Raw genomic sequence first — 18653 nt, 5'->3', positions numbered from 1 at the left:
CCAGTCCTTTCGGGTCCTTCCCTTCCTGTCTACTTAGTCCCCAAGTACCGATGAGCTTTTTAAAAAGAATGCCTCTTAAATGTGCACTGTCTCTTCCTTCCTACCGTGGCCACTACCGCAGTTCAGGTTTCCTCCATTATTACCGGTTTCCTTTCTCTGCACTCCAGGAAATCCCTGGCCTCTAGTGTCTCCAAGTATCTAATCCCAGAGTCCTGCTGCCTTCACATAAATGTTCAGACTCCCTGTTTTTATCCTATTACTCTCCTTCTGTGTAATACTGTACACATGTCTCTGTTGAAATTCCTCAGAGTCTGGTCTGTGCAGAGTGATAAGGTAGCATGATGGGGGTAGGGTTAATTTCCCCAGGGCAATCAGGCATCAGGGCAGGCTGCATGGAGGAGGTGACATTTAAACAGCACTTGAAGTTTGAGAATGTTTTGAGGTTGATAAAGACGGGAATTTCAGGCTAAGAGAGAACTTTCTCTTCCCCATCTCTTGGCTCTGACACTAGGTTTTATTTGGTTTGGTTTTAATTGCAAGCCATTTTAATGATCTATGCCTTGTATGTCTCCTTTGCAGAATGAAAGCTCACAGGCTGTTGAAAGAAAACACTGATATATGGGACAGTACTATAATAAGGTTTTCAGGACAAATTCCAATCAGGGTTTTATTCTCAGATCATGTGGCTCAGTAATTAGATAATTAGATAATAATACTAATAACCGACATTTGTGTAGCAGTTTATATTTTTCCAAGCACTTTCACATCCATTATCTCATTAGGTACTCAAATTTGTAGATATTGAAATTTTAGAGAACGAATAATGAAGCGTGGAAAGAACACACACTCTGAAGCCAGACTGCCTTGCTTGCACCAGGCGTCTGTGTGTGTGGTCTCAGTCATTGGGACCTTCAGCTCTGTCATCATAAAGGGGGATAACGGCACGTTTATTGGGATCTTGTTAAGATTCCAGGGGTTAATAGATGTAAACTGCTCAGGACAGTTCCTGGAACTTAGCACTCAGGAAAGGTGAGCTGGTATTGATATCCTCATCATGATTTTCATCATCATCATCATCATCTTCTTCTTCTTCTTCATCCTCATCTTCATCATCTTCATCATCATCATCTTCTTCTTCTTCCTCCTCCTCCTCATCATCTATGCTTTCATAAACGTGGAAATGGACTAGAGTCCACCAGGTCTGCTGAGTTCCAGTCCTGGATTTTTTTCCAACACACACCTGCTCCAACCGGCATGATTGTGACCCAAATAATGACTTGGGAATGCCACTTTGTAGACCTCTGACCTTTTCTTTGTTATTGCAAAGTATGTAATTTAATTAAGGTTTACAGTTTTCTGGGACCAATATTTAGCTAAAGGAGACAAGAATAAGCAATTCCAAATGAAGTCTTTTTTAAATCCATGTAAAGATAATGAGTGCACATAATCAGGAAAACTCTAAACTATCTAGTTAATTTAAGGAGAAACTGACTATATGTTTTAGTGTATGTTAATACAACCTATAAGTGAGTTTGAATTTTTATACAAGAAATGAACACTTCAGCCTTTCCATCTGCTGAGGTTGACTTCTGCCCTACTCCTGGAGGACAGCAGACTTCCTCCAGCCAACACCTGGAATCTCTAAGGAGAGGTTTTTTGGGGAAACAGTACCACAATCTGAGGCATGAAGATCTCTCCCGCAAATAAACTGATGAAAGAATTTTTCAACCTTAAAATGTTGATGTGTGTATATGACTTCAATATGCTTTGATGTTAACAAAAACACAGTTTGTGGTTAACCAACCACAACTCCCAGAGCTGAAGGTGGAAGACGAGAATAGGGTCTCATCTTCATTTTACGGAGTGTACGACACTGGCTGACCGCTTAACCTCTCCACACTCCTGTTTACACTTCTCAGAATAATGGCAAAGATACAGGGCATTTTTTTCACGAGTTGTTAGGTGGTCTTTAGTCAATTCATATATTGATATTTGAAGACATATTAAGATATTGGTATGACACTAAGATGCTCTCCAAGGATCAGTGGTGGGTCCCATGTCCCTCAACTCTGTAGTTCCTTTGGAATTTCTCCCCTCTGTCCATTTGGAACTAGTGTGTCTTTTTTTTTTTTTTTTTTTTTGTCCACACCATGCAGAGTGTGGGATCTTAATTCCCCAACCAGGGATCGAACCAATGCCCCCTGCCTTGGAAGCGCGGAGTCCTTAACCACTGGACCACCAGGGAAGTCCCTGAACTAGTGTGTCTTGAGCAGATCAGGGGCACATACTCTTTTGACTTCTATCAATTCATCAGTAAACAGTTTCCCCTCTCCTTCCTAGCCCCCAGGGCTGAGATATTTTGAATAGGACTCCTGGGCTTAGCTTTGAGGACTGTCCCGAGATGGAGAAGGTCCAGAAAGGTCAAAGAAGTCACCTGTGACCTCTTAGGTCAATGTCCTGGAAGCATACATGCGAGAGGGTGGCCTCTGCTTTTGGTGACCTAATAGGACATGGTGATCGACTGTTACTCATAGTTGAAGTTTCTTCTGGAGCAATTAATTACACTAAAGGCAACATTCCATTTCCCTAGGTGGAATTTTAAATCCCAGTCTCTTCCTGTCCCCACCGAGCATCCCAAGAAATCCTCTTACATTGTCCCCATCCCCCAGTGGTGGATATACTTCATGTCCTCAGGAATACAGCCTAATTTTACCTCTAGCCCAAACAAGACTTGATGGAAAGTCCTAAGTTCTTGAGAAAAAAAAAAATCATCATTTAAAGCCCAAAACTAAATGTTTTTGAAATCTCTGGAAAATTGTATTTTCTACCCCAAGGCACAGTAATGTTAGCAAAGCTAATCAAGAGTTAGTTACATGTAAGTTTTACTTTTATTATAAAGTAATTAAGAATTGTCCTATAATTTTAACCTTTTTCATATTCTCGTATATCTGTGCTCTCTAAAATTGGAGTGAATAAATGCCATTCATTTGAAACCTAGTAAGCAATGGGAAAATCATTCTAAAATGCATGTGGTGTCTTGGCTATTGTCCTGGCTGCTTTGTCCTTGCCAGGTGCTATGTCAGGGTTGTAATATTATGATATATTGCTTATTGTCGCAATTACCTTTGTCAAAGTACATCTTGGTTCCGTACTTGACATGTGTGAACAAAGTAATGAGACAGAGAATCTTGGTTTGTTTTCATGGAGTATTAATCAAATACACAACTGATTCTATAAAAGATGCACAGATTTGATTATTTCATGATGCATATTTCAGGAGCACATAAATCATATTTTTGATTGAAATTGCTTCAAAATGGGACTATTTGTAGTGAGGTGGATGGACCTAGAGGCTGTCATACAGAGTGAAGTAAGTCAGAAAGAGAAAAACAAATACCATATGCTAACACATATATATGGAATCTAAAAAAAAAAAAAATGTTTCTGAAGAACCTAGGGGCAGGACAGGAATAAAGATGCTGACGTAGAGAATGGACTTGAGGATAAGGGGAGGGGGAAGGGTAAGCTGGGATGAAGTGAGAGAGTGGCATGGACATATATACACTACCAAATGTAAAATAGACAGCTAGTGGGAAGCAGCCGCATAGCACAGGGATATCAGCTCGGTGCTTTGTGTCCACCTAGAGGGGTGGAATTAGAGAGGGTGGGAGGGAGACGCAAGAGGGAGGAGATATGGGGACATATGTATATGTATAGCTGATTCACTTTGTTATAAAGCAGAAACTAACACACCATTGTAAAGCAATTATACTCCAATAAAGATGTTAAAAAAAAAAAAACAAAAATGGGACTCTCAAGTGCCACCTTTAGATCCTGCCTGGAGAGCATTTGTAGGCTTCTAGAGACTATTTTATGAATCTATTCAGAACTGACAAGTTTGTTTGACTTGCTAGCTACATATGCAAGTTCATCAGAGCAAAGTCATATCATCTCTTTAAAAAGGCAAATAACCAGGGCATGCAATGTTTTTGCTTTATAGATTGTTAAATTATTTATATGACACTAAAGATTTTTTTCCATTTTATTGACATCTCCAAAAGTCTTTGCGCTATTGTATCTGTTTCAACTTTCATTGCCCTGGAGATGCATTATCGTAGAGGAGGGGACATGGCCAGTGCAAACCATTGCGTCAGGGTGGACTGTCCTGAAAGAAATAGCCAAAGAAGTCTCAGTGGGAAGCTGCCCATTGGCAGGTAGAATGCTGACCACTAACCTTAAAGGTCCTCTCTTATTCTGCCGTGACTCACTCCCCTCCACTGAGCAGTGACCTTCAGGAAGGAGGGTAGGGACCAGGGGGGAAAGCCCTTGGCTACAGTTCATCACTTTCGTCCCAGTACCTACCTCATCCTCCTCCGTTTTGCAGTCAGTTCCCATCTGCCTCTGCCCCATCATTGGTCCCTCTTCCCTTCCAGAGGCTCTCCCACATCTCAGCCTGCCCATGGCCTGGGCATCAGAGACCACCCCTTGACCCCGTCTCCATGCCTGACAGTTTCGACAGCAGCAGTGGGGAAAATACGTTCTTGGTATCCAGAATGAAACTCTGATTGCACTCCCCATAGATGCATTATATTCTGGTGATTAGCCCTATTATACCATTAGTATGGATTAAATGATTTCTTGCAAGCTATCGCAAACTTCACCATCTGGTATATACTATTTTCTTGGGACTCTGTTTTCTAAATTGCAAGAAAAAGGATTACAACTGTACTTTTGTTATGCCCTTCATGATGAAATTGGGACTGGATGGAAATGGTTTTATTTCCTTGCTTGACTTTTTTCCAGAAACTGTATAGATTCTGAAATACCAAGTCTTACCTGTTTTAGCTAATTGACTTATTATCCAATATCTGATGATGAAAAACTATTTTTGCATTGTTTAGACATTCCATCAGGGAATTAGAGGGAAGCGTAGGGTCTTGAAGGCAAAGATTATGTGAACCTATGAGTATTAAGAGAAGACATGTTATTTTCCCGCAAAAAAAATGGCCCATGTCATGTCAAATCTGCAGTCTCATTTGAAATAAAAAGCCATGTTCTGTCCTTAGAAAGAAACAAGTAAGGAACTTGAAGTTTGCATACACTTATTAGAAATTATACTATTGTCTAAAATAGCCAAAGAGGCAGATTAAGGATGGGATAATGATTATACCATAATCCATGTGTATATAATTACCCTCCTTCAAAGAAGAAGTGACTTTGTACTATGTTTAAGATAACATGAGAAAACTTGTCATGCCACGTCCCCCCTCCTCCACCCAACTCACTCTACTTATCCCAGTTCCCTCTCAAACACACACAGTAGAAAATAGTAGTATACTTACACTCTTCTGTACTTCTTTTCATTCCCAAAGTGAGTATGAAATTTGATTAAAGAAAATTTGCTTACAAAGGAAATGGACAAACTTTGGCAAAGATCCCATCTAAAAAGAAAGTAAGAAAATAAACCACATTTTCTCATACAAAGTATAATTAAATAATGAGGCCAGGAACTCCTTCCTCCATCACTTGTAGTATCAGCCACTTTAGCGGCACCGATTTAAACACTGTATCTCCTCTTTGTTCTCCTGCTGTGCACTGCTGGGATGGCAAAGATAACTAGCCATCAGAGATCATGTGAGATCAGGGTGAATTCTACACTGTATGAGAGCTATTAATATTTTACATACTGTCTACCCTTCAGGCATTGAGGTATTACATCACTATTTATACAATAGAATGTGTTACTGATTGGAAGGTTTTGAGTGTTTTAGCATCCTGATAATTAAGTAGGAGATATAATTATATTAACACAATTAACATGTATCAAAAGGTAGACCTTTCAATTATTTCAAATGTTTCCAATATTGTCTGATATAAAAACAACTGCTTGATTAACTAATTTGTCTTGTAAGAAATGTCTTTATGTAGGTCAGGATGAGATCATTTGAAAAAAATCTACTCTTTGGAGAACTTTTAAACCACCAAAAGAAAAAAAAAAAAAAATCCCACTTAAGACCTGGAGTCGAATTATACGGTCATTTTAGTTCTCAGAAATCAAAGCATAGATGGCTGGAATCATGTGCGTGTGATAATTCTAGGCTACTCTTCAATAAATAATACATGTCATTTCTGCTTCACTGAAGCTGTCACTTACTGCTCTAAATGACTTTCAATGCAGGGCCCAGCCTGCTCTCCCAGAGTGCACTCCAGCTCAATTCCAAACCTGAAGGGTCCTTCCAGTATCCAGCCAGCTACCATAGCAACCAGACCTTGGCCCTGGGTGAGACAGCCCCGTCGCAGCTCCCTGCCCGCAGCGCACAAGCCCGAGGTGCAGGCCAGAGTTTCAGCCAGGTACGTGCGGGGATGGGGCCCTCTGCTGTGTTGGTCCTTTGGCTCCAAGGAGCCAGGCAGGAAGCAGGCCTGTCAAATGGCTATGGTGTCCCCTCCTGCCTTTTTTACGAGTGCTCTACAACTTTGGAGAGACGCCCTCTGTGCTGTGAGTGAAGGAAGTGAATAATACAATATGATTATAGAGTAACTCGGAATTATAAACATGTTTTCTACAGGAATGTCTGTGAATTGCTCATGTTCTATCTGCTTTATATATACTTACCTATGTAAATATGCAAATGTGTGCCTAGTTCCTATTTCCGTGTTGATATGTGATATAAATATGACATACATTCTGAGTTTGTAAGGGCACCTGGAATACATTTTCTCTCCTTAAAAAAAAAAAGCACGAAATTATTCTTTGGGGTTAATCGTATAAAGGAGCACAGTATAAATGCATCAACACATATACAGAACTGTTCTGAAGATAATTGTGATTAGGGTAGGAATAGTTACACTTTGTCAAGTTTGATTTTGAAATGTGCCCTTAGTTATTTATTTAAGATACGTACTTGTTCTTATAGTTTCAATATACACATTTATTAGCTGCAGTTAAAATAAGCTCTTGGTAAAAAGTGGCTACCAACCTCAATTTTTTTTCAAAAACATGTAAATGTTGTAATATGTGTGTGTGTGTGTGTGTGTGTACCACTTAATACTTCAGTTTTGATAATTTTCGGGTTCAGGCTATATTCAATCAACCCTCCAGAATTAATCTATTGGAGGCCTATCTTGTTTTAAGCTATTTTATACTTCTTTTCAGTATAAAAGGGCCTGAGACCTTTTAATCTCTGTGCATTCATTCCTGGAATGAAGAACCCACAACCCCAAAAGCACTCCTTAAACTGAAGAGCTTAATTTCATCCTTTCTGCATTTATTGGGCAGTGCCTCTGGGCCAGAAACCCTTCCCCAGGCCCACTACCTACCCCAGGCTCCTGTAACAACAAAACTCATATCTGTCACCAGTTTATGGTTATTACGCATCCATATGTCTTTCCAACTAAACTAAAAGCTACCTGAGGGCAGGGCCATTTTCATCTTTTATCATTAGCCCCTAGCCATCACATGGCCCCCAAGAAATGTCTGCAGACAGAGAGGAGGCAGGGCGAGTTAGAATGGCATCATGCATTCCCTGGTGGCGCAGTGGTTGAGAGTCCGCCTGCCAATGCAGGGGACACGGGTTCGAACCCTGGTCCGGGAAGATCCCACATGCCGCAGAGCAGCTAAACCCATGCGCCACAACTACTGAGCCTGCGCTCCAGAGCCCATGAGCCACAACTACTGAGCCCGCATGCCTAGAGCCCGAGCTCCACAACAAGAGAAGCCACTGCAATGAGAGGCCCGCGTACCGCAACCAAGAGTAGCCCCGGCTCAGCGCCACTAGAGAAAGCCTGCGCGCAGCAACGAAGACCCAGTGCAGCCAAAAATAAATAAATAAACTAATTTTTTAAAAAAATGGCATCGTACGGTCACCATGAGATGCTTTTCATAGGTGATATGCACATAAATGAAGCATAAGCTGAAAAGTCTCAGTGCATTTCAACTATTCAAGTTAAATGATTGTCCCAGCTAAATATTAAAAACATGATTGTCTTTTTCAGGTAAAACCCTGATCCCTCAGTGGCTTTGTAACTTTTACCTTCTTGTGATGCCAAGGTTATGTGGATAAAAGGGGATGGTAAATAAAACATCCCACTGAGATGGACCTGCCCCCCGTGGTGGTCTAGTGCATGACCCGGTTCAGAGGTTGCACCCACTTTAGATGGAGAGCTGGAGGTGTATGGTGCTTGGGAAGGGACGGACCTCGAAGTCATTGAGTCCAGGTCCACGCACACAGACTAACCCTGGAACTGTGCTATTTCCCAGCTCCTGGATCATGCTCTTTCAAAGCACTGGTCTGTTCTACCTCCCTTACAGAAATGTTTTAGGACACAGGAGGGAATGTCTAAAAAAAAGTTTATTTTAATTAATTAGAAAAAATTATTCGATATACGTGCATTTATCATATATACAAAATAGTCCTTATTGTTTGCTTATGTAAGAGCATATAATGTTTGAAATACTGAGTGATGTTATTAGCATAGCAAACGTTATTAGATTTTTTAATCTCATTTTGTTTTATTAAAAGATGAAATGGAAGCTATAGGATTTTTTTTCTCTAGGTATAGTTTTTTTTCTCTCAAAAGCATCCCATTCTCGAAAGGAACTATTTTTCATCTTCCCATCTATATTGACTCTCTTTGACAATGATACAGTGATCACGGTGGAATATAAGTAATTTTGAATCCTTTGGAAGCAAACAAGTGGATTACAGCCCTTTTTTTACCCTTCTATCTGTCCACACTTCTAGGTCCAAGAAGCCAGAAATATTCAGAAATAAGGAATATTTTATACTCAAATTAACCTATGAAAGGTATGAATTTAGCTTTTACCAGTTTTCTAGAACTTCTAAGACATGTAGCTAGTAAAACAATAAAGTTCTGCCTTTCTTTTATTTTTATCTTGAACTCATTTAATACTCATCCTTGGCTTTTTCTCATAAATATCTAAGACCCCTATAATTTGAGTTGAAAACATTAAGTGAAATTAAAAAAAAAAAAAAAAATCAGATTTCCCATAGCTGAGCATCATGGAAAATGGAACTATCAGTTTCAAAAGAAAAAAATCAGTTAATTATCAGCTTGATTTGTGAACATCTTATAAGTTCAATTCACACATAGGACTAATGGTTAAATCAAAGCTTTCTTATTTATAAAATTTTATAAAATTCATCATTACCATTTATTGAGGCCCGGAAGTAATCTGTTTTACATACATCCTCTTATTTAATCCCCACAACGGGGCTGTACTAACATTTAGACTTTAAAGATGCAAAAACTAAAACTCAACACATTTAGAGAAGTTGTACCATTTTAAGGCAGCAGTAGTAAGAATGGGGACAGATTCTCGACTGAATTGAAGTCTAATCATTTCGAAAGAGTGTTTCGTAGGTTTCCTTTTATATGTTGACTGTTTCAATTAAATACACCTACAGCTTGACCCTATTAAGAGCTCTATACATGTGGACAAACAATATGGTGATTGATCTACTTCCATGTTGCTGGAGTTATTTCTGTCATCTGCCAGTCGCCATGGAAGTGAAACAGTGGAAGCTCAAAGGACAGATTGGGCCTCATGTTAAAAGTCTGCCTTAAAGTTTAATCAGAAAACTTGGCTGTAAAGATATCAAAGCTCTATATTTGAAGGCATCTATAAATGTGCATGTTCAAGGTGATAACTTCAGTTTGAGCCAAAGGTTACTGGCCTACACTCATTTACCTGCCAGGTGGGTGGTTGAAGTCTGAATATTCAAACCAGGGGGTTATTCTAATCCACTTCATTAGCAGGAGGGAGGCTGCCAGTGGATAGCTGAATCCTGTTTATTTTAGCAAAGTGGCGGATCTGGTACCATGATTCACTTTCAGCTTCAACATGCTGTAGTGTGAAAGGCGTGTTTTATTGTGACTTCAAAATCATGTCGGAGAAATGCTGAACTAGTAAATCAGTATTTTTACTCAGCATTTAGTGTTACACCCTTGAAAGTAGGGAGGCTACATCCCATTCCCGTAACATCTCCTTTGTTCAGATTATCCTAAGAATCCCTCTCTTCCAGCGGTTTTGCACAGCCCTGTGACATTCTTTTCAATATTCTGAATGGCTCAATCCTTCCGGGCTAGATTCATTTTTAGAATATCCTATCGTCATAAAGTGCCAAGAGGGCCAGTAAAGTTCAAATAATGGCTCACAGATGCCAGACCAGGTTAATAAGGTCAATAATCAAGTAACACAAAAACACTTCCTTTTTTTTTTTTTTTTTTGGCCTAAAAAAAGTGTGTAATTCTAAAGTAAAGCAAATGGTTTTCTATCTGACTCATAAACCATGTCAGAATATAATTTCAAAGGAATATCATGTTCAAAGATTCTACTTTCAATTTTTAACAAACGCTCGTTTATTCAACATAATAAATGTTTGCTGGGTGATCATCACCAGGCTGTACTCCAGGCCCTGGTGCATAGCCTGCCTTGCCCTACCATGTCAGTCTGAAAGAGCTGTGAGTCACAAAATTGCCATAAAACACTAAAATCCTTGAAAGTCATTCTCTTCGGACTCTAAGATGAGTTCACGGGACTGGGCTGGAGGAGAGAGCGAGCGTAGGATCCTTCCCATCAGACCCCAAGGCCTTTCCAGAAAGTGACGTGAGCTGACTCGTAGTTATTCTTTGCCCCACCCCAGCGGTCTGCTCAGCCGCCCTGCAAGCTCGCCATCCCAGCCTGTAAACAGGCTGTGTGTAGACCACCCCTGCCTCCTTCTCCTCCTCCTCTGAGTCAACCTGGGGCTTTGTGTGGCTCCTGTGAGGTGCCCCAGTCAAAATAGAGCTGCTTTTCCAGTTGCATTTCTGTATCTCTGGGCTATTCTTTAATGCCTTCAAGATGTTATGTGTGCTTACTGTATGCCATGAGCTATTTTATGTGCTTGGGATGGAGAAGTAAAGAGAACAGACATGATGACCCCTGTCCTCAAGGAACTTATATTCTAGTAGCAGCAATGGGAATTCAGAAAATCAACACAGTGAATAAGTAAGCGGCATAGTTTGTTAGAAGGTGATGAGTTCTATAAGGGAGGAACGAATGCAGACCAGGTTGAGCAGGCTTCAGAGCCCAGGATTGGGGGGTGTAGCATATGGGGCCTTTGCCGCAAGTTTGGGGCAAAGACACGAAGGAGAAGAGAGGGAAGCTGTGTGGCTGTCTGGGGGACAGCAAAGGCAGAGGCTCCTGGATGAGGTGACCTGGCATGTTGACAGAACAGCAAGGAGGCCCAGGTGGCCAGAGAGGGGAGCAGGAGTTTGCAAGTAGATGGGAAACCAAGTTGGCCATCAGTTGATGATCATGATGACCTTGACTTTTACTGGAAGTGGAAAGAGGAGCTGGTAGAGACTTTTGGGCAGAGGCACAACGTGGCCCGACCTTTGTGTTGAAAGCATCATTTTGTCATTTCACATATAATATCCTATAGTTAGTTGCACATAAGTCTATCTCTTCCTATCAGGTGGCCTTGCTGCAAGAGAGGAAACCATACAAAATTAATCTCCATATCTTGAGTGACTGGCCCAGGGTTCACCAAATATTCATCACGTTCCTCAAACCGCAGCCTTCTTCTTGATACTCGTACTGCAGAGGCTGTGGGTGGGTGCAGAAGTTGGGTCTTCTCCAGGTTTTGCCTGCTTCCACTCACGTCCAATTTCCTGTGCATTATATGAAATGCCGAACATAAAACTTCTGGCCCAGAAGAGTCCCTCTAAAAATGTTGGTTTCTCCCCATGTCCAAACACAAAGTAGTCTTATCAAGTGTTTCCTTCCTCAAAGAAACGAAATAAGCAAGAAATAGGAAAGTATACACCTGTACAAAGAAGTACAGGAACCGAAAGATTTTAAAACCACTTTCATGTCCAGCAGAACTGAAGTGAGCCTGTGTGCATTCATAATCCTAGGAAATGCCTGCTTACTGCAGGAAATTAAGAATTATATGATAGTTTACTAAAATAAAGCTTGAACAGTGGCAGATACACTAAAAAAGCAGTAAGCTTTTCGAGAAGCAAATTGCCATTTCTTTTTGACCTGGCCTGTCTATTTAATGTTGCACTGACTTTTAGGTCTTAAAAGTTCGCATTTGTGCTATATTATAGTTATAAATACACCATCTGCTTACTCCTGCCAGAGGCTGATGAGTTTGGAACATTGCTTATTGGTGCACTTTTACATCAGGTAGATGTGAAGGTCAAGGGGATGGAGAACTCTGTGGATGGTGGTGGGATGGACACAGAGACACACAGGGCTCAAAGGAGGCAGCAATCCCCCAGTAAACACCTGCTTCTTGATTATTGAATGCAGAAGGTTATACAGAGAGCTGGTGTGACATCACTCCAGTTTGTTGAATTAGGAAAGAAGTTGTTGCTGGTAGCACCTGTAAAGAGAAAAGTCATTAAAAAACTTGGAGAACACAAAATTGGTGAGATGTCTTTAGTGTAGAATGTATATATTATGCTGCATTTAGAGGAGAAATCATGTCATTTTGTATACTTTGTCTGGTGTATCTGTGGGAAACTGGCAGTTTATTTGTCTTTAAGATAGGTTTCAGAAGATTACCTATGGGAAATCCTTTCTCAATGCTCTGCTTTAAAATCTTATCCATTTTCTCTTTCCAGTAGAAATACGTTTAATCTGGTTTCAATAACTGAAACATTTCTCATCGTGGGGAGGGTGTGTACGTGTTTTACTATAACATTTCTTCTGAGCAAATGTTTGGGGGTATTAAAGTTATACAAGTGAGCCTCTTGCTGAAGTAAAAGTTTTACATAGTGTATTTTTGCCAAGGCTCATGTGTTTTTGGAAAGAGTTGCCATCAAAAAATCTCTCTTAAAGATAAATTTATATGACATTCATGTCATTGTTTTAGTTTTTTCTACTCTATTTTCTTTCCGCTTGGTAGACTATAGAAATGGTCACGTGAAATACTTTTGAGAATATTTATTGATGATGACCCTAATCATACTTTTATTAAAGGGATGTCAGAGGGAAGGAAAAACCAGTACCCAGCGTGCAAAAGTCTGCACTACCCTGTTTATACTAGTGACTTAGGGGTCCTGGGCAATGTATACACTACCACCCCCTTCTCCTTCTGCCTGCCTGCAGTGACAGGGGTGATGTGGTTTGCAAGATATTTCTCTCTCTCTCTTTCTCTCTCTCTCCATCCCTCCCTCCTGATCCTCCATAATTTGGGGGCCCTCATGCAAAGAGAAGGCAATAAGGCTGGTCCCCATTATTATCTCAAAAATTATAGCTCTTATTTAATTGAGATGTTCTCATCCGAGGAAGAAATTTTTTTCAAGTGTCTTCATCATTTTGCAATTACTTAAGTTTAATTTGCTCTGGGTACCACCTTTCAGTGTTAGTGTGACTTCACCACCAGGTAAACCCAGCCTTCCTTTCCTCACCTCATCCCAGTGGTGATGACCTCAGGGATGGTGTGTGAACTGCACACAGAAGCTGTCTCTTCATTTTATGTTTCATATGAGTTTTCACCCAAAGCAGCACTCCTCAAAGGAACTGCTAGACAAGGCACTTGATTTTATTTGGCTATTTCCAAAATCAAATCTTTTTCACAGAACCAGGATTTTCTATCTTGGGAATTATTTAGAGAGTGGCCTTTCTTCTGAGGACAATTTCAAAAGAGAAGTTATTGAGATTTGGGGAGCCATGATAGTAGTGTTCAAGCAAATTGATTTCATCCCAGAGAGTCAAGGGCACAAAACTTACTTTGGGGGTGTAGATTCATTTTACTTGCATTGTATTGTATTACAGGCACGTTTCATAGAATACCGAAATGAGACTTCGGCGTTTTGGAGTTGGTGGTTTCTTCTTGTTTCCAAGTTGTGAGAGTAGATGGCTTTGTCCATCTTCCTGTGCAAGCCTAGAACCCTGTGCCAACTTACCCTAGAAAGTTCAACACATTCTCAGACATTTTAATCAGCAGCGCGGAGCTGATATTACAAAATCATGTTACCAGATCGTTCTGGTTTAGCAGTGGATTTCTTCAAAGATGTCATCTTAAAGCCATGTCCTCTTTTTTTTGTTTGTATTCAAAAGTTATTCAGGCTTCTTAACTCACTGAAAGCATGTTCTCTGGTCATTGCTATTATTTTCTCGCCACTTACTCCTATCTGCATTTGCATTCCTTCAAACACCAGCCAGACTCCTTCCCACCAAATCCACTCTCCATTCCTGTGTTTGGGCTCTTCTGTGGCCCTGGCCCTGATGCCTCTGCCTTCCTTTGAAACGTACTCTCCAGCTCTGCCTCTGTGACACCGTTTTTGCCCAGGGGCACCACTCCTGGCAGTGACCTCAGACCCTACAACCAGGGTGACCTACAAAAGGGAGAAACCATGAGATGAGCGATGCCGGGAAAATGAAAAGTGATGAATACGGCTGCTGGGGGAGCAGACTGCTGATCCCAAGTCATTAGGCTCCCATCTGGGAGGCCACAAAACACAGGCTCCAGCTTCCCATTCCTGACGTTGCTGGCCCGGGTGCCCAGCTTTCTGGGCAGATATTCCTCCTGACCCAGAGTTAGGCGCCTCACTGACAATGCCAGGAAGCTTGGCAGGTCTAAATGCATCTTCACAAGGACTGCTCGTAGATCATGGGTCTGCTCTATAAAAGGTGCTTTTGCTCGGTGACAGTGCTAGCTCATGATCTGAAGTCACGATTCCTTAGAGAGTTCGGGCTGTCATGTCCCTGGTTAACTGGCTGTAAGCATTGGGTTTTTGTTTTGGTCTTCTGCGCTGCCAAATCGAGAGTGAGGCTTAAGTAAGTTTCCAAGTTTGAAGAATTTTTCCCCCTTGTCACCCTTATGCTGTCTCTAACCCTCTTTACAGAAGATACAACCTGAAAAGGTCAGGAAACAACTATGCTGGGTATTCAGGCCTAATGCCATGTTCTGGTCCAAGAGAGCCATATTTCGGGGGTTGGAACTTCCCAATAAAAAACAAAACAAAACAAAACAAATAATGTAATTGTGAGCCAGATATTATTCTGTAACAACAAAAATATAGCAATTTTAGATCTCCAAAATAATGTCAAGATAATGTGCACCAGACTCTGCCTACTGGAAACTCTTTAATCAGAGCATCTACTTAACAGTGTTCTGCTTCCTTGTCAATTTCACATAGACGGGTTTGCCACTTTGGAGGGGTGAGAAGGACAATTAAAGTAGTCCTTTGGTTTGAGACTGATTCAAAGAGCTGGGAATGACAGCCCCAGTAGGAATTGTCCTGGTCAGTCGCCCATACTGTGTGAGCCAGGACAGTATCGGGGCTCCATCTTCTCCAAATGTCTCCAAAAAATCTTATATCATCATTTATCTTTTATTTATCATTATCAGTAAAAAAATTTTCAATGCTCATCACTTGTACACACACATTTCCAAATAGTAGGATGTAGTAGTCATTAGTTTAAAAAAAAGTTAAGTTTTGGAAATTTAACATTGGATTTACAGTTTTATTTATATTTCTAACATATATTTAAGGTAGAATTGAGCTTCCATGACAGTAAAGTAGATGAAATTCTACGTCTGTTGAAATGTGCTTGTATTATCTTTAATCCAATGACCTAGATCATAATAAACCATCCTATGAATCATGCAGCTGTCTTGAAATGTATCCCTAAGAGTTACTAAATGAAATTACATAATGGAACAAAACATAAACACAAGAATGGAGATAAGCTCCCAAAAGATGACTCTTTGTTCAACTGATGCTAAAAATAGATTTTTCTGTTTAGCCAAAGGACCATTCTTAGGTACTTATTATTTTGTAGACTATTGGAATGGAGTATAATACCCCCAGATTATTTATTAAAAACTGCAGAAGGGCTTACATAACTGTGCAGTCCAGGAAGGTAGCCACTAGATACATTCGACTGTTTAAATTCAAATTAATTCAAATTAAATGTGTGTTAAAATCCAGTGCATGTGTCTAGGGCCCATGTGTCTAGTGGCTACCATATTGGACAGTACAGATATAGAACATTTCCAACATAGACAATACCCATCTTAAAATGCATATACAATTTTGTTTATGTTTTTCTTTTTTTCTTGTAAAAAAGTTACTGGCAACATTTCACCAAGATCCTACTGTATTCTAAAAGGTTTTTGAATTGGTTGCTATCGCCTGTCAAAATACCTGGAAATAGTTTGGCGGTTCTCAAAACTTTTATAGATTTGTGGGCCATTTAAGAATCCTTACAAATAATATTCAGCAGAATTAGCACTTCTCCAATTGGAAGTTCCAACATATTAAAGGGAAAATAAATTATTTGCAAAATTTATTCAAGGTTTCCCTAGGATCCATGTTATTCTAATACTTAAAGACTAGAATACTACATGATGTTGTTTTAATTTATATTAGTGTACTTTAGTATTTATTTTATGAAAACTATGCTACTAGGGAATAGGATCTTTGATGTCACAGAGGGTTATTAATATTATATATCCAAGACATACCAAAAAGTATTTGTTCTGTTGTAAGCAGGGAACTCTCCTTAGACCCTCTGGGGTTCTTTCTCCTCCTCATGCTCCTGTGGGAAAGATTTCCAGAAATTCCTATTGGAGGCTTTTCTGTCACTTGACAGCTGGGTTCTGCACAGTGGAATGTTGCTCAGGCCCCAGGAGAGTTTCCAAAGAAAAGTGAAGAAAGACAGTCCCTATCTGCACCTTGCAGCATCTTCCGGGAGATTGTTAGCAATGCAGACCCTCAGGCCCACTTCAGAGCCCTGAATCAGAATCTCTTCTCGATCAGAGGCTTGCAAACTTTAAACAAGCATCATAACCACCTTGAGAACATGATAAAACACAGATCCCTGGGCCCCTCCCCCAGAGTTTCCCACTCAGTAAAGGTGGGGTGATGGTGAGGCCACTTCTGATGCTGGCTGATGGAATGGGGACCACACTTGGAAAACCACTGCTCTAGGGATGACTTGTTCTTATATTCGATTGTACATTAGAATCACCTGGTGAGCTTCCCCAAAGCCTGATGTTTGGGTCCCACCTCCAGAGATCCTGAATTAAATGGCTAGTGGATACAGCCTGGGTACTGAGATTTTTTTCAAAAGTTCCCCATGGCAATTATAACATGCAGCCAGGTTTGAGAAGCCCAGGCTATACATTTCATGCTCAGAACTTCTACTGGGAGGGAAGCACAATTAGATGTAAGCAGCTCCCCCCCAACCCCCATGACTCTGGATGATACTAGACTATATCTCTGGGGTCCAGGTGAGCGCACCAGCTCTGCAGTGCTTCTCCACCATGGATACCCTCATGCCAAAGCCTCGGGACCAGTTTTATTAACCATTCCTTCAGTGATTCCACAAACATTCGTGGTATCTCTGCTATGAATCCTTCTTGTTCTCCTTGCTGGAGGCGCATTACTGAACAAAATCATGGAGCTTACGTTTTACTTCCACTCCTACTGTTGGACTCAAAATAATTGCTTTGTGATGCTAAAGAAAAACCAGAACTGGATAGTAGTTAAAGCGGTAAATACCGTTTCGATTCAGAAAAGAATTTAAGTATTGCACTAGGGGAAGAGAGACCTCAGTATAGAACCGGGCTCAATTTTGAAAACAACAAGGAAAAGGAGGAATGTTTAGCCAAGGAGTAGGTTGGGGGTCAGTGGGTGGAAAATCACTAAGAGGAAATGTCAGGGCTGGGGGGAGATTCTGGCTAAACAGACCTAACAGGATTCTTGCTGAAGGCAGGCCAGAGTGATGCAACATTGCCCGGGAGATGGTGGAGAATGAGGAACTGGAACAGGTATGGAGGGTGACCGGACACTGAGAGTGGAGGATTCTTGCTAAAATTGGACAGTGCAGAGCCATGTTGAGAAGGGAGTTCAGAGGAGCCTGGCTAGAGTTTGGTCAAGGAGAGAAACTTTGTCAGTGGATTGATAAATACATACATATACACACCCACATATGCAAATATGTGAAATATATATATCATATATAAATACACACATATATATACCCAAGTATGCAAATATGTGAAATATATACATCATATATGAATAAATACACACGCGCGCGCGCGCACACACACACACACACACACTTCCCACAGAATGTCTTTCAATGGACCCTCTTCCTAGACTCTTAATAGAGGATTTTGATATTGGTCGATTAACTCCCTCAGATCTTCACATGAACCTGACATCCAGATAAAATTTGGAATGCTGTGTGTGCGATGGAAGTGCCTGGTCTGTTATTTGCCAATTGCCGTTCCAAAGCGAGTGGAGAGGCAAAATTGAAACTCTTAATGGAGAGCATCTGTTCAGTCTCTCTACCCCTTCCCTCCATCTCACCCGCGTCCTCTTCCCCACCTAATTCCCACCCCTAATTTCAGAACCTGCCCTCCCCACTTTCTCTTTTTCTGTGTACAGTCCTACCCCCTTTTCATACCAGCCTGCTCTCAAAAAACTTTTCTGCTCCTCCGGGAAAGCCTGGAAGATCCCAGAGCTCCTGCCCAGAAGTGGTTGACAATGTAGTGTTTTCATTCGAATGCAAATTTGTCTCTGGACCAGATTCAAGGAAAGTGCTTTCCCCTCCAACTGTCTCTCCAGCTCCACCCCAGCCCTTGTTGTCTTTTGTGTTCTTGAAAATAGACGAGAGGCAA

The 18653-nt window shown here is 40.8% G+C and overlaps 1 protein-coding gene across 1 annotated transcript in view; it reads left to right on the top strand.

Annotated features, from left to right (window-relative positions):
- Nucleotides 1-18653, top strand: part of CTNND2 (catenin delta 2) — a 942908-nt gene that overhangs the window by 514285 nt on the left and 409970 nt on the right. The window contains 1 exon segment of the mRNA XM_082382599.1: nucleotides 6179-6351. Coding sequence (XP_082238725.1) covers nucleotides 6179-6351 — 173 coding nt within the window.

This window comes from Balaenoptera borealis, assembly GCF_965194805.1.
Source record: "Balaenoptera borealis genome assembly, chromosome: 2".
Classification (NCBI taxonomy): domain Eukaryota; kingdom Metazoa; phylum Chordata; class Mammalia; order Artiodactyla; family Balaenopteridae; genus Balaenoptera; species Balaenoptera borealis.
Note: the sequence above shows the minus strand (reverse complement) of the source record. Positions and strands in the feature narration are given on the sequence as shown.